The sequence below is a fragment of the Lolium rigidum genome, chromosome 1 (assembly GCF_022539505.1).
Source record: "Lolium rigidum isolate FL_2022 chromosome 1, APGP_CSIRO_Lrig_0.1, whole genome shotgun sequence".
NCBI classification, from domain to species: domain Eukaryota; kingdom Viridiplantae; phylum Streptophyta; class Magnoliopsida; order Poales; family Poaceae; genus Lolium; species Lolium rigidum.
Genome location: NC_061508.1, coordinates 815118 through 840497, shown reverse-complemented (window position 1 = coordinate 840497; position 25380 = coordinate 815118). Strand labels below are relative to the sequence as shown.

At 44.9% G+C, this 25380-nt stretch overlaps 2 protein-coding genes across 2 annotated transcripts; one reads left to right on the top strand and one right to left on the bottom strand.

The window, feature by feature from the left end:
- The first annotated feature begins 1393 nt into the window (after nucleotides 1-1393).
- LOC124703115 (ADP,ATP carrier protein 1, mitochondrial-like) lies at nucleotides 1394-3563 on the top strand. The gene is made up of 2 exons (XM_047235330.1): nucleotides 1394-1741; nucleotides 2886-3563. Exons 1-2 carry the CDS (start codon nucleotides 1394-1396, stop codon nucleotides 3561-3563), a joined length of 1026 nt encoding a protein of 341 aa, XP_047091286.1.
- Nucleotides 3564-8569: 5006 nt separating this feature from the next.
- LOC124666098 (chloroplast envelope quinone oxidoreductase homolog) lies at nucleotides 8570-22858 on the bottom strand. Its single transcript, XM_047203453.1, has 4 exons — nucleotides 22667-22858; nucleotides 10915-11056; nucleotides 9608-9699; nucleotides 8570-9478 (listed from the first exon to the last, which is right to left on the bottom strand). The coding sequence occupies exons 1-4, from the start codon at nucleotides 22748-22750 to the stop codon at nucleotides 8786-8788; spliced, it is 1011 nt and encodes a 336-aa protein (XP_047059409.1). The 5' UTR covers nucleotides 22751-22858; the 3' UTR covers nucleotides 8570-8785.
- Nucleotides 22859-25380: the final 2522 nt, after the last annotated feature.

Here is a 25380-nt window from a genome sequence, read left to right as displayed (position 1 = left end):
TATGCATGCATGCAGAACTTTCCCTCAATAGCCTACACCAGGTTGATAATTTTATACATAGGCGTACCTAGCATCCCTATTGCCCGGGCAGCCGCCCAGGCTTCCGGCCAGCCGATAGGCTTATTTTTGCCCATATTTCATATGTATTTGATACAAAATTAGCACCATAGACTTATTTGCCCAGGCTTCAAAATTTTCCTGGGTCCGCTTATGATTTTATACATTCACCGTTGATCACTCAAGTACGAAGGGGTTAATTATTCAGATAGATAGGGTTGATAACTTTTAGCCCGAAAAAAAGTTTCTCGAAACATATCAATATGGGTGCTAGTTTTGAAGATCTCGTCGAGATGGATTTATTGGTGAAAACGAATCTTAATTTGAAGTTGTCGTTTGAGAGTTAAAACATTTTGAATTTTCAAATTTGGAAAAGATTCTGTTGACATCAGCGGATTCGTCTTTTTGTGCATGCATGCAGAACTTTCCCTCAATAGGCTGCACCAGGTTGATATTTTTATATATTTACCGTTGATCACTCAAGTACGGAGGGGTTGATTATTCAGATAGAGAGGGTTGATAACTTTTAGCCGGAAAATAAGTTTGTCGAAACATATCAACATGGGTGCTAGTTTTGAAGATCTCGTCGAGACGGATTTGATTGTGAAAACGGATCTTAAATCGGAGTTGTTGTTTGAGAGATAAAACATTTTAAAATTTCGAATTTGATAAGTTTTGAGTCAGAGAAAGGAGAAGAAAGTGGTTTGCTCACGTAACCCAAAAAAGCTGTCGGAAAGTGATCGCTAAGCAAGCTTTGAGCGAACGACCGCCAGCTAGGATCGCCCACCGAAGAGATATGTAACATCTCTTTCTGTTTTTTTATTAAGATCTTCAGTACAAAGTAGTTTTTTTTTTCAGAAACCAGTACACAGTAGTTACAACATAAAGATATCAGGCTGGGTAACTCATGGCCACTTGCTGGGCGTGGCCCATAAAAACAATCACTAGGAAGTGTGGAACACACATACGGTCATGGTTAGTACAATTTCCAACTAACTGGAGAGAAAAAAGACCATCAAAGCGTGGAGTCAAGGCACATCCGCACATGACCAATTGACTATTCGCTCGATTCCATGAAGCGCATGCAGGCACGGCTCATCCATAGTCGTATCGATGAATGTGTCGTGCCTATCTACGGAAGTGGTGACGCCTGAGACCTCTCACACATCAATCGCGCGAGCTTCCGGGAAGGAAAAGCAACAAGTCGTGCGGTGTACCATATAAGTTCCTCTCCTACAGCTTGTAACTGTTATCAACTGAAAATGGCAGACCAGCCCACCACAGGCGTTCATGGCGGCGGCTCCACGCTCACCACCTCAAGACAACACGAGCCTACATGCCTCCAAGCCTATGGAGCACTTCCCAACGGAAGTGCACTGCAGCAGCTTTCCCAGCCGCTGCGGGGATCATGGCGTCGGCGCCGGCGGAGAAGGAGAACAGCAAAAACTTCGCGGCCGACTTCCTCCTGGGGGGCGTGTCGTCGTCGGTGTCCAAGACCCTGGCGGCGCCGGTGGAGCGGGTGAAGATGCTGCTGCAGAACCAGGACGCCATCATCAGGGCCGGGAGGCTGTCGGAGCCGTACAAGGGGATCGGGGACTGCTTCTCGCGCACCGTCAGGGACGAAGGGTTTCTCTCCCTCTGGAGAGGGAACACCACCAACGTCATCAGATACTTCCCCACGCAGGTAATTAGCCATGCATCACCCGTTGACGTTTTGGAGTCCATGCTTTTCGGCCAGGATTTTAAATTTTCATCCTGTACGAAAACTAAATATCATTTAGCATCGCACCGAGATATCAGAATCTTTGAAAAATATATTAAGGTTTATTCAGCCTAGATTTCATCAATCTTGCGAAACTAGAATCTTATTTGAATCTGGTTTGAATTTATTCCAATACCTCCGAAATTATCACAATCTCACTAATCAGAAACCTTTTAATTTTTTCTTTTCTTTCCTCAGCTCTTGAAGAGATTCTTCTCGCAATAGTTTATTTTTATTTTTTTGTTGTATGTAACTTTGGTTCGGGGACAGATGAAAAATACTTGAAGGGACCAATTGGACATTAGATTAAGTCAAAGGAAATACTTTTAGTTCTTATAAACGACGCTACAGTTAAGTCAAAGAAAATTATTGGTGCGCTTACATCCATATCCCACGTGCAAAATCTTGCTCTATTTATTTGAAATATATTTTAAACATATTAAGTGTCAAAATAATCAAAAAAAATGTTGCACGTACATCCATATCGCACGTGCTCACAAAGAGTCGTTTGGAGAAAAAAACGAATTTTTATATTGCCTATGCAGAAAAAGAAAAAAATGTTGCTGAAAATAGGCTTTTGTGAGTTTTTATCTTTTTACACAGGCTACAAAGAATGTCAGATTTTTACGAAACACTGAGTGAGCATATAAAATGTGGAGATATACGGGTCAATAACAATTCCCAAGTTTTTTAGCATTTCAAAATACGTACGTGTTGTTCTAGGTACATGGAGCATGTACACCTGGAATCAAATGTGCATTTCGGAATATAATGTATTAACTCAACTAAAAAGGCTAAAATTATGCAATTGTAACACAGTGGATAGTTCCTTCTACCTACTCCCTCAATCACCTACAAAAATGTCTTATATTTCCTCCCTTTCACGAAAGTTGTCTAAGAGTTGTCTAAATTTAGTATCTAGACACTAATTAACATCTAGATTCATCCAAAATTTGATAAACCTCAGACAAGTTTAATAGGATGGAGGGAGCATTAGCATTTGATCTTCAGCTCATATTATACTAGAAGCTCTAATTTTCCATCGCTCCTCTTATGTGGCACGCAGGCACTGAACTTCGCGTTCAAAGACTACTTCAAAGGCCTGTTCAACTTCAAGAGAGACAAAGACGGGTACCTGAAATGGTTCGCGGGGAACATCGCCTCCGGCAGCGCGGCCGGCGCGACCTCCCTGCTCTTCGTCTACTCCCTCGACTACGCGAGGACACGGCTGACCAACGACTACAGATCCTCCGCGACCAAGGGCGGAGAGCGGCAGTTCACCGGCCTCGTCGATGTCTACCGCAAGACGCTCCGCTCCGACGGCGTCGCCGGGCTCTACCGCGGGTTCAACGTCTCGTGCGTCGGGATCATCGTCTACCGCGGCCTCTACTTCGGGATGTACGACTCCCTCAAGCCACTGCTCCTCACCGGGGCGCTGCACGACAGCTTCTTCGCGAGCCTGGCGCTCGGGTGGATGATCACCACCGGCGCCAACCTCGCGTCTTACCCGCTGGACACCGTCCGCAGGAGGATGATGATGACCTCCGGAGAGGCCGTCAAGTACAGGGGCTCCGTGGACGCCTTTGCGCAGATCATCAAGAACGAGGGCGCCAAGTCTCTGTTCAAAGGCGCCGGCGCCAACGTCCTTCGCGCCATCGCCGGGGCCGGCGCGCTTGCGGGATACGACAAGCTGCAGATCGTCTTCTTCGGGAGCAAGTATGGCTCCTCCGGCGGCGGTGCCTAGACATATCAAAAGGCCACAGGCAGGTTTCTAGTTGATGATGACGACGACAAAAGCGTGTTTGGTATGAGTTGTACTGTAATATAAAGTGGTGCTTATGTTTTTTCGAGGATCCGGTGATGTTTTTAGGTTTTTTCTTGTTGACAATAAAACGCACTTACTGTGCCTACATTTGTATTCCAAATCTGATTAATCATTTGAGTCTTCAAGTGTTAGAGTATTAGGCAATTTTCGAGTGAGTTTAATTACCGAAAGTAACATTACAGATGCACTAGCATATTTAACCATGTACATCGGACTAAGCACTTGCATCATATCTGAACATGGAACAAGTAGCAATGCAAGGTAAGAGAGGATGAGCACGTACATCGCAATCGGAAAGGTGGCTCCAGCAGCAGCATCACCATGGCTGTTGTTGGTGTCGCCCATAATGTGCTCGGAGTAGCCGGATCTATCGAGTAAAGAAGACGAACCGGCGATGAAGAACTCGAACATTAGCGTGCAGTCGCACTGAAACGCTCCAATAACCTTATCGTCCGTCTCCCGGTGCAGAATTTCGACGGACGGGATTTTTGAGGCCTGCTCTCCCGGGCAGCCGTGCACGCAGTCGCCGGGATTGGGAAGACTGTAAAGCAGCACAATAAAAGGAACTTGATCGCGAGAGAGAGACAGAAAGAACAATTGTATTCCAGATCTATTATGTCTTCTGGTATAGCCTGGGAGGTGAGCCGTTGTGCATGCGTGACACGTACCCAGGGAGCGAACATGCAGACAACACGTCAAGACTTACCCAACTCAATTGGTGCACCAAGCAAAAAATTTAGGCTTCCACCCAAGCTGTTTCGAACTCGAACTCGTGAGATGAAACACAAATTGCGTGTGCGTGCGATGCGTGGCGAGGCGAGGTGGGCGGCAGAGGAGGAGGAGTGCGCGAGGGCTCATTCTCTTCTCACTCACTTGGAAGGAGTAGAAACACAACTCTTATAAACAATTCCAACTCTCTCCCAACTAGCAATGTGGGATTAAATTTTTGTCCACAAAGTTTTCCCCACGCTGCCAACGTAACAGGCCATGAGATTTTAGGAATTATAAGCTATATGGGCTGCTTCCTTGGCTGCAGCCCATCTATATCCAACAATCCCCACCAGATCTCAGAGGAACATCATGTGTCACAATAATTACAATCAATGTTTAATATACTTGCACTTAAGTGGAGACCGTTAAGTTGAACTTCGACCTAGACTAGGAGCTACGCATGGCTACAACTGTACAATGGACTAGGCCTAGAATTGTTATCTTGTGCAGTAAGTTTCACGCAATGCCGGCACGGTACTACGCTACCTTAGCCTTCGCCTCGGGTGGATCTTATAAGTCATACTCCTCCGCCTTTCATGAGCTTACTAGAGATTCACCCACATCTCCCGCACTGTGACCAACAATGTCACTCACATAGGTGTGTTCTTTAAAGATCACCCTGTAGGATAGTGTCTTCGCTCATCAAAAGCCGCACAAGACACATTAAAGCATTGTTAACCGTTCTTATAGTAACTATTAGGGAATTTTACTTCTTCCGCGGAGTGGGAGTATAAATTTTCTCTCAACCCAGTTGCTCCGGTTTGTTTTCTCAGCTCCTAATTCACGGGATTTCCGATCACATAGGTTAGGTTACCCCCTCGGCAACTCACGTGGGTCTCACACCATCTCCCTCGATGCAAGGTCTATCATGTTTCTTAGCTGTTTGGACATAATGAATGCTATAACTCCAGAGCTTTCAGTTTTCTTACATACTTCAATCTTCTCTTGACATGTTTTGAACTCTTCATATTATCCTTAGAACTGCTTATTTTGACAATCACAATTCGATTATCATAGTTCATGAGAAGAGACGGTATTGGTTTTTCAACTATAGGCAAGTCCGTCAAGAGCTCACGAAACCATTCCGCTTCGACAGTAGTTGTGTCTAACGTTGTGAGTTCTGCTTCCATTTTTTAACCTCGTTAAGATGGTTTACTTGCAAGACTTCCAGAAAATAGTGCCACCTCCAAGAGTGAATACATATCCACTTTTGGCCTTCATCTCATCAGCATATGAAATCCAATTTGAATCACTATAGCCTTCAAGTACTCTTGGATACCCGGTATAATGAATTTCATAGCTCATGGTTTCCTTTAGGTAGCGCATCACTCTATGAAGAGCATGCCAATGATCATCTCCCGGGTTGGCCACAAACCGAAGTTTTCTCACCGCAAACGAGATGCTAGGCCTCATAGCGCATGCTAAATACACGAGCGAACCAATGATTTGAGAGTATCTCAATTGATCTATAGTTGCCTTCTCATTCTTTCGAAGCAATACACTAGCATCATAAGGCGTGGGAGAAGATTTGCAATCACCATAGCCGAATTTGCTCAACACCTTCTCGGCATAATGAGATTGCACAAGTGCAATCTCATTGTTCTCATCTCTCTGTAGCTTGATGTTCAAGATAACATCAACTTCACCGAGATCTTTAATCTCGAAACACTGAGATAGAAATGATTTGACTTCCTCAATCACTTTGAGGCTTGTCCCGAAAATTAGTATGCCATCCACATACAAACATAGAGCAACTCTCTCGCCCCACCATGGTGGTAGTACACACATTTGTCAGCTTCATTTGCAACAAATACCACATATGTCAAAGTTCTTTCAAACTTCTCATGCCATTGTTTGGGAGCTTGCTTGAGACGATACAAAGATTTTCTTAATTTACACACCTTCCTTGTGTCATATAGGTCATGTAAATGTTTATTATCCCCAACATTATACTTCAAAATTATCTCTGCCCACCTTGGTTCAAATTCATAAACTGTCATGTTGTGATCAATAATCTCATTAAACTCCAGCCTTAGAGCATTCTTAGCCATGTCGTTACCAAGCACACTCTGCGCATTTTGCATGATGTGCCATCTATAATTCCTGTGTGGCATGTATCCGAGAAAGTAGCTAAGATGGCCCTCTGGTCCATCATGAATTCCTCATCAGTTATAAATTTGTTAGTAGGACACCATCCATAGCTTCTATAAATCTCTTAAATAGCCAAACAAAATCTGCTAGTTGTTTAGGAACACGCACCCGAGTTAAATAGACTATCCATATCTATTGATGCCAGCAATGACACGCATAGCATGTTGTAACAATATTATCATATATGTGGTGTCAAATGACAAACAATCATTGTAAGCTGGTCCATCAACCCAGAAGATCCATTTAACCCCCTGTAGAAGAAATCTGGATCATCCTTTTCATTTACTCAAAATGGGCAATCAACAGTGACATGTCCTAGTTGGTTTGTGCTGCAGCACCAACTGTGTACATGTAGTTTCTTACATCCTTCTGTCATAAGGACCATTTGCTAGTTTCCAATATAGTTCTGCCATAATAGACATCAGTAGCTTCACCAACTCTCTTTCGTCCTTGGGAATCCCTTTATGAGACCTTAAGAATCTTTTTAGCGAAAACTTCTTGACATATGGATGGATGTGTTCCTCAATGAACATAGCGACATGCCACTTTTCACCCCTTCTTTTGACTGTAAGGCGCGCCCTATAGTCCATCTTTTTTTTTACCAGGGAAACCATAAAGAAGGCCTCTACGGTATATTTTAAATTAAAAGAGAATATAATGTACAAATCCTAGGGGGCAGAATGTACAAGGGAAGTAAAGCAACCCAGGGGTGCAGGGGGCAACAGATGCAAGATACAGAAAAGGGTAGAAAAAAAAACTCTAGTATCAAAATACTCCTGTATCTGCTGAACCATTAGTAAATCAGCCTAAGTCTTCCTTATGCTTGGGTTTAACTCTATGCATGATCCGACCAAGATCCTTTTTAAAAACTGCACTCCAGGCTTAAAAAGATGGCGGGACCTTCTCAAAGATCAAATTGTTTCTCTGCTTCCAAATCACCCATAAAGCACCGGTCGCAGCTTCAAAAAATTTAGGACCATTGAAACTTTGCTTTGCCTGCTCAAACATAACTTTGTCATACCATTAGTCGAAGAAAAAGCGATGCCTATTTTCCTCCAACATCTGCGTGCAAAGGTGCAATTATAGAGAAGGTGATCTCTTGTTTTCCTTTCTGAACTAGAGCACATAGGCGCAGTAAACTCCCGAGTCCAAGTGCCATTGGCAACGATCCATCATGTCCCGGTCTGTCCACTAGGAATAACCAAACAAACACTTTTTTGGTTATGCAGACATTTGCTCTTCCAGAGCTTCTTGAATATCAGAGAGACGATTAGGACCCCAAACATGAGTTTATTGTAAGAAGTTGGCGTGTAAGCTCCATGACCACTGATCGTTGCTTGCCCTCACATCAGAATCTTCCTTGAATACTGCTAATAAATTTGGATGTATCTATATATTGGATAGTGTCTAGATACATCTAAATTTTAACAAAAATCTAATATAATTTTTTGTGGGACGGAGGGAGTACATCTATTCAGATGCAGTCATAGTAAGTTTTGCCAGTTTTTTTTATGAGCTGATGTGTTATACTTTATTTACCGTATTGAAACTAGGTGCCCTGGCTATTTTTTGCCAGAAAAAAATCAAGTACAGGTAGTAAGTAACCTGTTAGGATCATGTACCTAGTATTTCAGTGCTCTGGTTGATTTGCTGTGCCCATAGGTACAGTTTTTGTTGACTGTTGTGGAATAATCGTTTTAAGTTGCTGAAATTAGTATGAGAACCTATCATGGTATCACCGTCCATTGTCTTGTGCTTCGCAGTTGTGCTCTACTTATCAGTTACTGTTAACGTCCTAATTTTGTTCAACCTACTGCAGGAGAGGCAGCGAGTAGCGGTGGACAGCTTATTTATACACCATACTGTTCAGCAGGGTTGTTATTCTACAGGAGGTCAGTGGTTCTCGCCTACTGTCCGGATAGAGAAACCAATTATAAGGATTTATATTCTGGCAGATATTATTTACACTTGCATAATCCACAAAGCATGAGCAAACTATATTCTTGACAGCACAACTGTACCATTTTACTGATTTACATCTAATCGATATATTTTTGCAACTCACACTCTCAAGACTCTTAAGCACAAGCTGAAGAAAAACGAACATCAAGAACATCATCAGAATAAAACAAACGCAGAAATGACTAGTCTATATGTTTACTGACTATTTCTCTCCACCGTCTATGGAAGTCCGTTGGTAATAGCAGCAGTGACGACGATCAGCTCTCCATCTCAACGACGATCTTGCCAGTGGGGTGGCCATCGATGCTGGTCTGCCATGCCTTGCTCGCCTCGCTCAGCGGGAACCTCGAGTCGATCACCGTCTTCAGCTTGCCCTCCTCCAGCAACCCGACCAAGAACTCCAGGTCTGCCTTGTTGAGCCGCAGAAAGAGGGGCACAACGCGCTTCTTTGCGAATGTGACCTTGTGGAGGCCAGAGGCGAGGATGGCAGATAAGTTAGGGGTTAAGTCGATCACTCTCCCGCGGCTGCTCAGCAATGGCCTGAACGTCGACCAGCTGACGCCGACGGTGCAGTGAACCACGCCATCGTACTTCTTGCCGGAGGGGCTCTGCAGGCTAGCACCCTCTGGGGTCTTGTAGTCCATCACCTCGTCTGCGCCCAAGCTCCTCACAAGATCCATGTTCCCGGCGCCGCAGGTGGCCGTGACGTGGAGGTTCGCCAGCTTCGCAAGCTGCACAGCGTACAAGCCAACGCCACCCGAGGCGGCGGTGATCAACACGTTTAAAGGCTTGCTGGTGCCATCAAACTTGGCACCAATGGATCTCAGTGACTTGAGCGCACTGCCAGCAGCAATGGGAATGCCAGCACCCTCAGCTGCAGATACCGCAGATGGCCTTTTGACAGTCATGTTTGCGGGTGCTACAACGTACTCAGCTAGTCCACCTCCATTCTGTAACAGCCAAGATAATGTTTGCATGGATGAGCTTACTGTAAAATAAATCCGAAAGACTCTGACATCAGCTTCTTGTGTGAAGATGACAAACATAGAAAGATGTTGCCAGGAACAAAGTTCACTTACAAGAGAGTTCAACATGGCAACAACTTGATCTCCTGCTGCGAGATCTTTCACTCCAGGACCAACATCAACAACTTCTCCTGCGACGTCGGTCACTGCAGGAAAAAGGAGAAGTAGAGATGAAGCTGTTAGCAAGTTGTTTCATGAATCTAGTAACAAGCACGGCGAGAGATATTTTTATCCCACATTGTTGGCGGCGTGATCTACGGATTGGTCCTTCAGCAAAACCTTAGGCGTGCTTTGATAGCCTTTTGAGCTTTGTATCGGCTTTTTAAAAATCTTTTTGTTGGATATTTGCAGCTGTGTGTATACTAACTACGCAGAGTCCGGGTGTAAGCTCTAATGAATTGTATCATCGTGATACAATCTTTCGAGTGATAAAACGCCCTTTACCGAAAAAAGTAACAAGTACATATTCTGGATATCAGGTAAGAGACACCGTGGATATGCCAAAAGTTCTTCCGGCACATGAGCTCCTGTGATCCCTTTATATATTGAAAAATATCAAAAATCATATTTATAAGGTTCAATTTTTTTTGAAAACAATTCTGGACTATGTCAATGATATATGCAACAAGCATGCCAAATGACAATGCAAAATTCTTTTTATTATGGGCTACACGAAAATGACAAAATCCGATATTTTTCTTGGAGATTTGAAAATGTGATACTAAGATTCACACTTTTGTCATTTTTGTGTAGCTTAAAATATACATTATTTCCAATTGACAGTTTGCAAGTTTGTGGTATACTTCACTAGCTACATCCTGATTCTTTTTTAGAAGTTTTTGGATACAATTTTTTTGAAAGGGTTCACTAGGGTCCATGTGTACCAAAACTCCACTCGTAAATATGTGGAAGGAAAGCTAATATTTATGGCCATTCTATGTTGGATGGCATGGTTGGGAACAGCCGTATAATGAGAAAGAAAATTATGTGCTCTAAACTTATCTCGATACTGAAAATATATGCTCATGTGAACCATTTTACAACGAGAAGGAATTTATGTGCTCTAAACTTAGAGCATCAGTATTGCCAGTTGGAACATAGGAGAAATTTGTTCAGATACCGACCAGCAAAACATTATTAAGACGAACCAAATAACATACTCGTATCCACGATCTGCCAATTAGACATGACGAATAGCTAACATAGGAGAAGCACTGACAGCTAAAACTGAATACAGACACAATCAGGTAATGTTCTATCGGTGCAATTTTGCTCTCTATATAGTAAACCGCAAACAAAATATATGATTGACACAAAACAGGTAACATTCACACAGTGACACTATGTATGAAGACAGTTACCTGGGATAAAAGGCAATCTACGAGGTAGCAGAGGCCTCATGTCCCCTTTCTGTATCTTCCAGTCAACTGGATTGACGGTTGCTGCTTGCAGTTTCAACAGTACCTCATTCTTCTTTGCTGAAGGAACGGGAACTTCCACATGCTGCATTAGAGAGATTTCAAAATTAGAAGTTTAATATAGGTTTGTAATAGATACAGGTTCGTTTTCTTGAAAGTGGACATCTTGATGTTTACAGTTTTTCTTTTCATAAAACAAACTCCATAGTTGACATATTTCTCTCAAAGCAAAAAGAGGGAAATCTTGTTAAGTGGCAAACGGCATCTGCAACCCGACTGTGTCGCAAAAGGAAAAGGAATGCCGGGTCAACCAATTCACTGGCAAGTCAGCACTCACATACCTGGCAAGTCAGCACTCACATACCTGACTTTGCATCTTAATATGATTAGGATTTAGGAGTGCTGACCCGGGAGTCAGGACACAGAAACTATCTCCAGTATGTTTTTCCAAGCATCTAACACCAGGCATGTGCCAACTATTTTAACTAATTTACAGTTGACTCATATGTCAATACTTACATGATGACACGATTGAATTCATCATCTGAATGTTATTAGGATAGGAGTGTTGACTGTGGAGTTGGAACACAAAAAGTATCTCCAGTGCCTTTTCAAGCATCTAACACCAGGAGTGTGGCAATTATTTAACATTTTTTAAAGGGTTCTACTTCTACTTAACTAATTTCACCGGGAACCCGTCCTCCACTTGGAAGGCCTTCTCCTATGGACTCGAACTGTTGAAAAAGGGCCTACTGTGGCTCGTAGAGAACGGTTAAAGCATTCGGATTTGGCGGGATAGCTGGCTGCCCAGAATTTCGAATGGTAAGGTTCTCACCCAAAGAATATCTTCGTATAAATTGAGTGTCTGAATTGTTTGATGATCAAGGAAGATGGCGGAACAGTTGATCCGTGATACCTTCTTTCTGATTGATGCCGATGCTATCCTCAAGATTAAATCATGAAGGCAGGGTCATTTTTTTCTTTTTCGAAATAGAGGTTTGTACCGGCCTCTGCATCAAAATGATGCACACAACATTTATTTATTAATTATTCACTAAAACCTTACAAGAAAGCACATTGAACAACCGGAAGCAACCTTCTTGGCGATAAGAGTCGCAACACCTAAGAGCATCTCTAGCCGAACTCCTATATTTTAGAGGAGTAAAAGCCTCCATATCCCTTAACTTACTATATTTGTTCCTCTAAACTTTAGTCGTTTCTAGCAAATCCCCTAAACTTAACTCCACAAAACTTATAATTGGCTCATACATTGCCGCGACGACGATGGTGCCCATCTCTCTCGCTAGCCAAATTTCTCTCTGCCTATCTTCTATATCACCCGGAATACCTCTCTCTATCTTCTACAAACACCAGAGCTCCATCAGCTCGTTTTCGTGAATTTCTCTCTGTCTATGTTGTAAATTATACAAACAGCAGAGCTATCTTCTACAAACAGCAGAGCAAAAATTTCTCTCTGCCTATGTTGTAAATTATTATGCACGGCAACCAAGACACGACAAATCAATATGGGACACGGCAATTTCTTATGAGAAACCAAACAGAGCACGGCAATTTCTTATGAGAAGCGGAACAGAGCACGTCACCGGACCTGCAGACCTCCATCTGCTCGTCCGCTCTCGCCGCCTTCACAATGTCCTTCGGACGGCCGACTCCCTCGCCCAGCATCAACACCAGCCCTGCAAGTGCAAGCAACCGAGCGCCCCCAAAAATGAGAACAACATCAGCCCCGCTGGGACCGGAATCGGGAGCTAGCACCACGGCCGCCTCCTCTACCTCTGCTCCTACGCCCTCGTCCTCGAGTCTACACCGCACGCCCGCACCTCGCCTTCCAATCGAGACCGGAATCGGCCGGCCCCGACGCCGCCGTCACCGAGGCGAGGCTCCTTATGGAGGCGAGCGGACGGCACCTCGATCCGCAGGATTTTGCGGGCTACCAAGGCCAAGCGCGCGCCCACGCCACGGACTCACAGTACGGCGCTCATAAGTACGCGCACACACTCACCCCTATGAACGCACGCACGCACACCCTACCCCTATGAGCACGTTCAAGATACTGCATCGAAGAACTGATCCGACGGATCTTGAGATTGACGAAGTCACCACAGGCGCCTCGCTGTCGACGGGAACGTCGCCTCCCACTGAAGAATATTCCGCCTTTATACGGTGCTCGAATGCGCTCGAGAGCACGAAATCGAGCACCGCAACCTCTGTCGGCGAGAACTCAAGATTTTCCGCGCGGATTCGAGATTTTTCGGCGAGCAACTGGGCGGTCGGCGGCAGAGGCAAGGTCTCCCGGCGAGGGAGGGCCGAGGGAGGCCGGGAAAGGCAGTGGCGGCGCGATAGGTGGTCGCCGGAGTGAACGACCGCGGAAATAGGCGGCGCAGTGGCGAAAGTTTGAACGCGAGGCGGAATATTCTTGTTTAGCGGTGGTCGCGACCGAGTCTCTATCTCTACTACTTGAAAAGAACGAATGTGTTCCCCTTTCTCTCCCTACTTTCGTCGTCCTTTTGGTCATCCCTCCCACCAAAATAAGGAAAGTCAATATCAAACAGGTGGGACAGCCAAGGAAATCCGAAGAAAATCAATCAATCTCTACTACTTATTCCTATTCCCTATTCTTCCAGAATATCAACTCGTGCAATTAATCAGCCTGGGCCGTTTTAGGAACCATCAGGAATCTCCACATTAATGGAATATCACCTTTGCACAAATCTATCTACACTATTAAAAAGAACAAACACTCACCAATCTCTATCTCTACTACTTAAAAAGACTAAGCGTAATCCCTATTCTCCCCACTTTCGTCCGTTCCAACTTTTTGGTCGTCCATCCGTCCATCAAAACAGGAAAAGTCAACCAGAAATCAATCATGTTGCATGTAATCACGTTGCATTTAATCCAGAAATCAATCAGCCTCAATCAATCCGCGATAGATCTTTTGTAGAAGGAATCAGCCTACTGAAACGGACATATAAGGAAAGCAATCTTATTACATGCAATGTGATTTTTGCCCCTCCACAAAATCAGCAATTCCTTGATTAGTAATTTTTGCCCCTCCACAAATCTCGCTACAGCGTGATTGGTCAATTTTTTAGAGGCTACGAAATTTCATGTGTTTCTGTTTCTGCTCCTCCCTCCACGCACGACCCACCGACTCCACGCACTCCACCTGCTGCACCAACTCCTCCTTCGCGACGACGACGACGCCCTCTCCCTCCCTCGCGATGGTGCACTCTTTCTCGCGACGATGGCGCCCTCTCCCTCGCACGCCACATGACGGCACTAACTCGCCTGCTTGCGTCGTCTGTGCTGGCCAACAAATCTCTACTACTTGAAAAGAACGAATGTGTTCCCCCTTCTCTCCCTACTTTCGTCGTCCTTTTGGTCGTCCCTCCCACCAAAATAAGGAAAGTCAATATCAAACAGGTGGGACAGCCAAGGAAATCCGAAGAAAATCAATTAATCTCTACTACTTATTCCTATTCCCTATTCTTCCAGAATATCAACTCGTGCAATTAACCAGCCTGGGCCGTTTTAGGAACCATCAGGAATCTCCACATTAATGGAATATCACCTTTGCACAAATCTATCTGCACTATTAAAAAGAACAAACACTCACCAATCTCTATCTCTACTATTTAAAAAGACTAAACGTAATCCCTATTCTCTCCACTTTCGTCCGTTCCAACTTTTTGGTCGTCCATCCGTCCATCAAAACAGGAAAAGTCAACCAGAAATCAATCATGTTGCATGTAATCACGTTGCATTTAATCCAGAAATCAATCGGCTTCAATCAATCCGCGATAGATCTTTTGCAGAAGGAATCAGCCTACTGAAACGGACATATAAGGAAAGCAATCGTATTACATGCAATGTGATTTTTGCCCCTCCACAAAATCAGCAATTCCTTGATTAGTAATTTTTGCCCCTCCACAAATCTCGCTACAGCGTGATTGGTCAATTTTTTAGAGGCTACGAAATTTCATGTGTTTCTGTTTCTGCTCCTCCCTCCACGCACGACCCACCGACTCCACGCACTCCACCTGCTGCACCAACTCCTCCTTCGCGACGACGACGACGTCCTCTCCCTCCCTCGCGATGGTGCACTCTTTCTCGCGACGATGGCGCCCTCTCCCTCGCACGCCACATGACGGCACTAACTCGCCTGCTTGCGTCGTCTGTGCTGGCCAACAAATCTGCCGCGTCGTCTGCGCATGAAGGTTGAGATCAAAATGGAATCTTTTGCTCCTCCGGCGGCCGTATCTGCTGCGTAAGGGCTCGATCTGTCGATCCAACGTTAGGGACAAGCTCCAATCATGGTTGTGGCCGGCAGGGACTACTAAAACGACCTCCAATGGGTCGTGCAGTTCTTCGGCACGCAGATCGGCACCGCCAAGGTATTCTCCAAGGTACTCTTCTCACCCTCTCGCCGCCTGCTCTGCTTGCTCGCTCATCTGTTGCGCGGAACAAACCTAAGCTCGTTGCTATCGCAGGCGCTGTCGGAGGAGGCCAAGGACAAGTACGACAAGGCTGTCTTCAAGGTGGTCGATCTGGTACGGTTCCGATTCCATTCTCAGTGCTATGCTGCTTCCCAAATTCCCTCCGTCTTTTCCCTTTGTGTGGTATTATGATTGACGCGTCCTGCTGACTGCTTCATTAGATTGGTGTTACGCGGCGGAGGACCAGGAGTAGCAGGAGAAGCTCAAGAAGAAGAGTTCGACGTATGTATCAGCAATTTCATCTCCAGTACTACACCTATTTAGCAAAAGAAACCATGCATATTTATTCAAGCTAATCGCTATTCGAACCAGCAATAAAGCTAGAGCAGCCCTCTTTTGTGGAATAAAGTTACACTACTTTACTGCTAACATACTTACTGAACCCATTCTCATTTTTCATAAAAATTTCTCTATTAGATTGTGAAATACCATTGGACCTTAAGATTAAACTGCAAATATGTTCCCATGACAGAAAAATCTTTTTCGGAATGGAGTAACATTTTTGTTGTCTGTACTTGTCTTGTCATGGTTGATTTTCATTATTCAGTTATGCCAGCCTACAATTACTTTTACTCTATGCTTGTTCTCTGCACTTATTTAACTCAATAATATTTAATCCTCGTTTCAAGAATTCATTGACTGATTTTCTTTGGGATGCAGCTTCCAATGGTGTAGCCATTGAATCAAGTGGAAGGCAACTGCTTGAGCAGTAACTATGAGCCATGCTTCCACAATTTTTGAAGCAGGTTCAGTTATATACTTGTTTTTTACTGTAGCCATTTTTTAGTACTCCCTGCATTTTTAGTAGTTCAGCCTGCAATTTTACAACCTGAGATATATATTTGGTGGTAGAATAAAATCAAGGTTTACTGTATTGAAAGTAAATGGAGTATTGTTGTTGCTATCTGAAAATAACAAGGTCTAAAACTACTGCAGTATCACTGTTAGTACTGCCGTATCTCTGAAAATAGTAAGGCCTGCAATTCATTGTGCTTGAAGAGGTTTTGTACCGTAGGAAAGGAATTTCGAAACCTTTATTACTGAACTTATGCTGAAGTTATTTAGTGCAACACTGAAACTTTATTTTGTAATAATTCTTGCTTTTCTTTTTCTTGACTTGTCCATCGTACTAAGACTTCTGCATACTGTCCAGTATATGGTAAATTCTAGAACTCTAACATGCATTTGGGCAAATGTTTCTGTTTCTGTTCATCTGCCAACGGGTGATACTATGTCGTCATGAAAATGAACCATGCCTTTTTTTGGGTCTATGACTGCAAATCTAAATCTTCACCACTTGCAGCACTGTTGCTTCCTCTGGGCGTGGGATCCTAGCAATTGATGAGGAGATTCTTTACCAGTGAACTACAGATGGCAAGACATTTGTTGACTACTTGAAGGACCAGAATATCATGCTTGGTATTAAGGTTGACAAGTTATGCATTCAATGATCTGAAAATCTTCGATTCCTAATGTTGTTTTAGTCAACAAGCCAGTTCTACCATTCTATTTTTTTTACTTGATTTATGTTGTCTTGCCCAAAAGGGTTTGATTTCGTTGCCCTGATCCAACAATGAATCCTGGTGCCAAGGTGTTGATGGTTTGGCTTCAAGGTGTGCAGAGTTGAAGTCAAAGAATGATTGTGCAATTTTTGCTGACGATTTTGAGTTGCTGCTAGGGAAGCTAGGTCATTTTACTGCTATTTGAGATATAGGTCACCGTGGTGGTGCTTGCTGGAGATCACGGCTCGCTAGGAGGCGGCAAGAAGGTGATGTCGTTGATCAGAAAGGCGATGCATAGCCTGGGTGGTTGGGGATGAGTTGCTAGAGCTCTCCTTATCGACCTATGCAGCCGAGATATTGGGGATGAACTGCTGGTGTGGCCTCCGGTGCTGCCAGGAGGTTGGGGGGAGAGCTGGGGTGGCTGCCGGCGCGGCCTCCGGTGCTGCCGTCATACTACATCAGTAAGCACTATACTACCTCCGTTTTGAAATGTAAACCTTTTAGGAAGCTGGATTCCTAAAAAGGCATACATTTCAAAACAGAGGTAATATATAGTTTCATTACTACTGTTTGCTATTTTTGTGCCATACAATATGCCTGCCTCTGGTTGATAATATGTGTCAACATGAAATTCTTCTTGTACTTCATTAAAGCCTTTTCATTAGATTTATCTTTGCAGTGGATTAGAATATTTATTACTATTAGTTTTAAATACATGAATAAGGCATTTTCAAAGAGTTTAGAGAAAATATTACAATATGCGAAGTCAGGCTTGGGATTTAGACCCATTTTTGAATGGGCGTGAAGGGTAGGAAGAAAAAGTCAGGCTCAGGATTTAGACCCGTAGCAACACACATACATTTTCGTACGATGAATCATAAAGGCCATGTGTTTGTTCCAAAAAAAAAGCTTGCAGCCGGTACTCACAATTGTTTTTTCAAAATTTAGACGTATGTTTTCATTATTTCAAATAACCCAAAACGTATGCAAAATTAGGAAGGAATCTGTTCATCTACTGCACAACATCGCCTCCTTATCCCTTAGGGGTGGGCATTCGGTCATGATCGACAATTCGGTTTTCGTATTTCGGTCTATTTTGAGTTCGTCATAAAAAAATGAAGACCGAAATATACTTGCTTGTTTTACTACCCGACAAATTCGGGTACCCAATAATTCGGGTTCGGGTTCGGTCATGACCGAACATCATAGTCAATGTTGTCAATATAAATATTAGATATTGTTTAGTAAGAAGTTGGCAATATTTTAGATGTATTTTTGATGTTTGTAATTGCATATATTATTATCAATTGGCGGGAATAAATGTTGAACAATCTAAACAAAAATGTAACAATCCTAGAGAAGTTTGAACAACATTCAAGAATATCACATCTCACGCACATCACACAATTGTAAAGATCGGGATAGTCTCACGTAAAATTCAGTCTATTAGGTTACTTGGAAGAAATGACCGAATTGACCAAACTAAATTTGGTCTATAAAATTTTCTAACCAATTTCTTTATTGGTCATTTTGGTCTCGGTCTTTTCAGGTTCGGTCACGGTCTTTTCGGTTTCGGTCTTCGGTTGTTTTGTCCACCAATATCTTTTTCTACCCAATTTCTTTATCGGTCATTTTGGTCTCGGTCTTTTCGGGTTCGGTCTCGGTCTTTTCAGTTTCGATCATCTGTTCTGATCAATGTCCTTTTTTATGCGATTAATGTCTTTTTCTTGTTATCCCGTGGCAACGCACGGGCAAATGTCCTAGTAAAATAAAAATAGGAGAGGAAGAGGCCAAAAAGTGTCTTTGACACAGAGTTTTTTTTTTGAGACTAATCTTTGACACACAGCTGGGCATGGGCAGCACGGCTCTGGGCTAGGCCGAGTCGGGCTTGCATTTCGGACCATATTCGGGCTTGATTTTTGAGCCTGAACATCGGGCCGTGCCGGGTTGGGCTTGACATTTTAGGTTCGGGCTTTTTCGGGTTTTGTCCGAAACCCGGCCCGGCTCGAGTTTTGCTCAGGTGTACTTTGACCAACGAAAAAAATAGCACGCTATTTCACGCTAATAGCGGCGCTATAGCGTATTTACGAGTTGAACGCTACGCTATGCATTCTAGGCACGCTATGACACTACACGCGCTAAAAACGCGCTATTTCACGCTATTTAGTGCTATTCGCTATTTCTCATAGCACGCTATTTTGCAGAGTAGTTTTTTAGTAGCTCATTCCATATTTTGATCCACTTGTGTATCCTAAATCCCTAATCCAGGCAACCCTAGACTAAGAAACTTAGATCGCGCACTCCCCAACTCCTTGTCACCTGCTCTGCCCGGCAGGCGAAGACGTGACGGCGCAGCTCCGCCCCCTTCTCCTCTGTCAATCGGTGGTAAACGGCCACGCCTAGCTTCACCTTCACGCCTTCACCTCGTGTCTCTGTTCCCCTCTTTCAATCCTTCTAGTTCAGGACAATGTGAATGTGAACTATGGTTTGTGATTTTGAGACTATGTCATATCAAGTTATGGACTATGTGAACTATCTCTGGTTGATGTTTGGCTGCAAAATATCATATCCGAGATTTTGTAGCTGCAGGGTGCTATATCTATTATTATATATATGCTGAAATCATGAATTTTCATTTTTTTTGTTAAATGCTATTTTGAAAAATAGCACTCTATAGCATCTATAGAGTTTTTCTGAAGCCCACGCTATTTGTGTTAGCGCGCTATTTTTTTATTGACTTTGACACATTAGCACGAGTGTTCCCTCTAATTTTAGATTTTTAATTTTTTTAAAATCTCACACTTCCATATCTCTAAAAATTATGGTGTTAAACATATAGATAGATATATTATATGTATAGTAGGAGTGTATGAAAAAAATCCCGTTAACAAATACGTTGTATTTTGGAAAATATAAAGAAGACAAATTTGTAACATTAAATTGTAGTATAATAATATTAAAAATATTATACCTTTTTTTATCAGAAATTTGTTTATTTTGTATCTCTCAAAATTTAAAGTATTTTTTACCGGAATTTTTTTGCGTAGACTTCTATATATATCTATCTACATAGTTAACACCATAATTTTTGGAGAAATAGAAGTGTGATGTTTCAAAAAAATTTAAAATCTGAAAGTGGAGGAGCACTGGTGGCCATGTGCACCAAATCCCTATCCAGGAGGAGGCCGGAAATTCAATTCGGGTTTCGGCATATATATACTCCTTGTCCCAAAAAATTATATTTTGAAATATTAATTTCTTTTTTGACAAAAATTCTACGTGTACATCTTCGGTTCGTCAAGTTTTACAAGAAACCAATATTTATGTGGTCTATGTAAAAACGAGAGAATTTATCTTTTAAAAAGTCATATTTTTATCATTAATTTTTTTTCTTCTGTTTTACACACGCTATACGGCAAGTTGATTTTTCGTTAAACGATTTTGTGAGTGGGTAGCACGTGAACATGTACATGTGAGTTTTTTCGTTTTATTTTTTCTTAAATTTTCAAAATATGTGTAACATGCATTTTATGCTCCCATGTACCAAAACACCACTCTTGAGAGGAGGCCGACTTCTATATTTTTTTTGCTCCGGTAAGAGCATCTATATTACATACCCCATCCGGTCTAATCATATAACGCGGTATCTATTCCGTCGAATCAGGCGGCACCACAAAACTGAGTTTTGTTGTTTATGTAATAATATCTCAGCCTATACATGAAATAAAACTAAATATATAGCAATATAAATAAAATTTATTGTTGGTCCGACATCACATAGTACAACAATATCTAAATTACAAAATTATTCAAATCAAATAATTAAACAAATAAATGAATGGTCCAATGGGGGAAAACATAGTTTCACAAAAATTGAGAGTTAAATGAGGAAAAAAATAACTAGTGGCCAAGTAGTTGCTAGTGATGCTTGACAAGATCTTATCGCAGGTGCAAATGCTTGTCGCTCCCCTCAATCAGCTTGTATGTCTCGAGAAATGGTTTGATCCGATTATAATTTCTAGTGTGTTTAATACGATTGGCAACATTGTCAAATTTAAAGGGTTTAGGACTTTAGGGTGAAATATGAAGCGCATATCAGCTCCAGCAACCGGGGAACGAATGGCGGCGGGTATGCTTCGCCGTGGCACGGTGGGGCCGGAGTGTGCGGGATCTAGGACTGGAGGCGGAGGCAGCGCAAGGCTTCTGCACATCACCAAGCTGAATGTTCAGGTGCGGGTGAATTTCGCCGCTATGGGGAAAACACAAAATTCCAGCCGCGTATCTGAGTATATCCATCACATCCAGCCGCGATGAGGGTTTGCTGGAAAAAAATCTAGGGCCAGACTTTGTTGCCGCATCTATGTGGGTCATTTTTAGACCTGGTACCGCAAACTAGCCGTTCTTATCTGGGTTTGGCCCGGATGGGGTATCTGTTAGAGAGCCAAACCGCAAACATGTATATGGTTAACTGCATCAAGTTTTTTCTTTGCAAAAAGTGTCGTGACGGAACAAATCCTGCATCCTCGAATACTAAAAAATAATATACCCGGAATATTCGATCATCTTCTTCCTCCGACAAACGCAGATCGGGAAGCACCCGACGGAGCTCGTGCCCCCACCCTTTCCGCCCACCGCCGCGCGCATGTGCGTGCCTGACCGCCTGCTGCTAGCTTGTCGGTTGCTTGTTCCGCGCTAGCGTGCGTGCTAGCTAGTTGGCCGCCCCGGCTTCTCCCCAAGCTCCATCCAACTAGCTCCGTCTCACATGGACATCGCCGTAATCGGCCGAAATAGGTTAGAATCAACCACGTTTGTCATCGAAATCAACTAGAATAGGTCGATTTGGTCGGAGTACGACCTAGATTTGGCCAGACTACATGTAGCGTGGCGGAATTTCGTCGAAGTAGTACCGCTCTGGCGAGCGTTTACCAAAGTTTTGGTACACCAAATCTTTGCCGTTCACCTTAAAATTTTGGCACAAATCCATGTATAGAGTACGAGAGGATTCTTTTGGGGTTTGCGGCAAAAATATTTACCGTGTCGGACCGTTATACGGGATCTATTTGGGATCTGTCTTTTTGGGCAAACCCTGAATTTTTACGTTTTTGGTTGTTTTGTGGTACTAAAGATACTTTAAGCGTTATAGCAATTCGGCAAGGTATACATTGGAGCAGCAAAACATAATCTTTTGCTCCACTAATGCTTGTTAGGGTTCAGCTAGAGATGTTTGAAGGAAGTGACCATGATCAGGGCCATATACCTTCACACATCTATATACATCATCTAAGATTGGGACACCTGTCCAATAAACACTGAACTCGTGCTGTATGCACACTACCCGCAATCTGCCGCGAACCCATCTCTACAACAGAGATCAAAGCATTAGCCTTGTCATGCGGGCCATGGATGCCGCCAAGGCGCCAGAGCTCCAAATCTTGAGAAAGGATTCGTGCGAGCTGACTACAATCTCCGCCGAGCGGGTGTGCCGAAGAAACGATTAATACTGAAACACTTACAAACCAATTAGCCACTGAGCTGGCTAATTTACGCACCAGCTAACCAGCTATACCATCCACAGCCCTAAACATACGAATGTCGCCGGTCAAAGTAGCAAGCAAACTGGTCCGCTCCCCGCTCTACCGTACATAACTGCTGGCTGCGGGATGCGTATTTTACCTTGAGGCCGGCGGCGCCTTCGCCGCAGGTGTCGTACTGCAGAGCCCGCATCTTGGCCGGCGGCGTCGTTCCGGTGGTCACCATGGAGAAAGCTTCAGAGTATCGAGGACGGATGTGCGTGTCTTTTGCTGATGCTCCGGCTTGGTTGGCTTTCTAATTCTCGAGGTACACGAACCTTATATATATACAAAAAAAAAAGAGGCACTGGCGCCCCTTCATCCGTGGTGGTTGCGACGTATTTATCGACTGCGGGTGCGGATGTCAGCTCGTTTGGTGAGGAAAGTGAAAGCTTAGCGTCTCCATCAATGCTTAAATCCAATTTTTATTTCTTGCTGGCACCGTGCTGTCTCCCGCCGGTGCTCGCCTCTCTTAGGCCATCTTCAACGCGGCAATCTAAACGGACGTATTGGATCATTCGTTTTGGATCGTTTGGATGGCCGCGCGGACACACGGATAGCGGTCCGCGTCCGCGTGTCCATTTATGTCGCACACTGCACCCAACGCAGCGACCCAAAAAAACCGCATGTGGTCCGTCTTTCCTGGACGGCGCTGCGCCATGGCAGACCTCGACGGGACAGCAATGGCGGACGGGAGAGAACACACGGGAAGTTCCCGCGTGCAGCACGGTTCCCCGCGCGTGAAAAGGCCATGGGCGCATGCTCGCGCCCAAGTTCCCCGCCAAGGCCGCCGGCTATAAAAGACGGCGCCGGCCTCACAGACCTCACAGCCGCTCCGCCGTCTTCTCCCCCTCTTCCTTCTCCGGCGCCCTCTACACCTCCATTGCCATGCCGCGCACCCTGCAGGCCACGTGGGCCAAGCTCTCCCTCGCCGCCCGGGTCAGGTTCCCGCGGATGAAGGAGGAGGAGGAGCGGCATGACGCGCGTTGGGTCGCCGACGACAAGGCGCTCCGCGTCGCTGCTGAGGGGGCGGCGAAGAAGGAAGAGGACGCGGAGCTGCTGGAGGCGGCCGCGGACGGCTGGCACGAGACCGCCGACGGCTGGTACGAGGCCGCGGAGGAGGAGGCGGAGCTCGCCGCGGAGGAGGAGCCCGTCAACGCGGAGGACTTCTTCGACGACCTCGCGCTGGCGAACAACAACGTCGCCATCGAGGAGCGTCTCGCCGACCTCACGCGCGTGACGAAGGAGCACGAGGCCACCTGCCGGGCCGACAGCCGCCGTTTAGGCGACCTCCTCGGCCAGAAGAACCAGCTCCTCGCTATGCGAGCAGCCCGCCACCTCATCCAGCTGCTCTCGCCCAAGCGGCGCGCCCGGAAGGCTGCTGCGTCGGCGAAGCGCGGTCGCCAAGAGCGCATGCGCCGTCGGGAGGAGAAACACGAGGCCCAGGCCGCCGACCGCGTCCACCTGGAGGCACGGACCGCTGTGGAACGCGCCGCCCTGCAGGAGCTCGACCTGTGCGGGAAGCGGATGGTGCCGCCACAGAAGGCGGAGCGCGAGCGCGTCCAAGCTGCGAGAACGGAAAGGAGGAGGGCGGCCGTGGAACGCAGCAAGAGGGTCGCCGCCGAGCCCCCCCCCCCCGGTAAGCTGGAGTGGAATCCTCACGCGTACAGGCCGCCCGCGTCGAGTGAAATCCACGGCCCCAGGACGAGTCGACGGCGAGTCGCCGGCGAGGCCGCCTGCTCCGTACGTACCTAGACTAGTAGTAGTAGATTTAAGAAAAAAATGTAATGGCTAACTTTAATGAAGAAAGAAACTATCTCCCTATGACACGCGGACGGGCGGACAAGGGGCGGACGCGAGCGGCCAGCCATCGGCGTCCGCTGACATAGGCATCCCAAATGGGCCTGCCAAAGATGGTACCCGGGGTTTAATGAAGGCCCACTACCCGAAGAATAAGAAGGTTCGAGAGCCCAAGATATATTAAGGAAAGTAGAATTGTAATAGGAAGCGTTGTTTGTGAATCTGGCGGGATGAGTTAGAAACCGTCCCGGACTCTGTAACTTGTACAAAACGAAACCCTCGGCTCCACCTCTTATATAAAGGGGGAGTCGAGGGACGAGGAGATCATCAAATCATTGTCGGCAAACCCTAGTTTTCATAATCGTCGAGTACTTTTCGGCTGAAACCTTCGAGATCTACTTGCCCTCTACTTCTAACTAAACCCTAGCCTACAATCCATAGGCATTGACAAGTTAATCCCTTGTCAATTGGCGCCGTCTCGTGGGAATTAGAGGCGTAAGGATCCGATCTCGATGGCACGTTCAAGATCTTCGACATCGTCAACCGGAAGCAACACTATGGATCGAGGTAAACGGATCGCTGCCGGTCTCGTTGATTTTGTTCCTCACCCACCCTCCCGTTTGGATGCATATGCGTATCTGGCGGAGCCCATGGAGATGACGTTTGGAAGGTTTCACTTTCGCGTCGAGAAGGAAGGATCGTATCGTGTCGAAATTCCGATTTCGTCGGGATCATCGGCGGTCGATTCCGATTTTTCAAGCCATGAATCGTCAACCGAGTCAGAAGAAGAAACTTCGGCAACACGATACGTCAGCATCAGAGCAAGAGAGAAACTCGCCAAGATCTTCGCCGACACATCGTTTGAGTCATCTCGCGGACTCATATATAAGCGATGGCTCAAGCGATGTCGACAGCTACGACTTCATCGACAAATCCATCACAATGGGCAAGGTCTTCATCAATCTCAACAATGATGTCACCAAACCCAACATAGATCCGAGTACCAAATATCATCGC

What these genes read in the sequence shown, in the direction of transcription:
- LOC124666098 (XM_047203453.1), bottom strand. Translation starts at nt 22,750, where the DNA reads ATGGTGACCACCGGAACGACGCCGCCGGCCAAGATGCGGGCTCTGCAG. An exon ending in AAGGCGCCGCCGGCCTCAAG is followed by an intron (nt 11,057 to 22,666) that starts GTAAAATACGCA and finishes TCTCTAATGCAG; the next exon opens with CATGTGGAAGTTCCCGTTCC. An exon ending in TAGATTGCCTTTTATCCCAG is followed by an intron (nt 9,700 to 10,914) that starts GTAACTGTCTTC and finishes TTTTTCCTGCAG; the next exon opens with TGACCGACGTCGCAGGAGAA.
- LOC124703115 (XM_047235330.1), top strand. Translation starts at nt 1,394, where the DNA reads ATGCCTCCAAGCCTATGGAGCACTTCCCAACGGAAGTGCACTGCAGCA. An exon ending in TCAGATACTTCCCCACGCAG is followed by an intron (nt 1,742 to 2,885) that starts GTAATTAGCCAT and finishes TGTGGCACGCAG; the next exon opens with GCACTGAACTTCGCGTTCAA.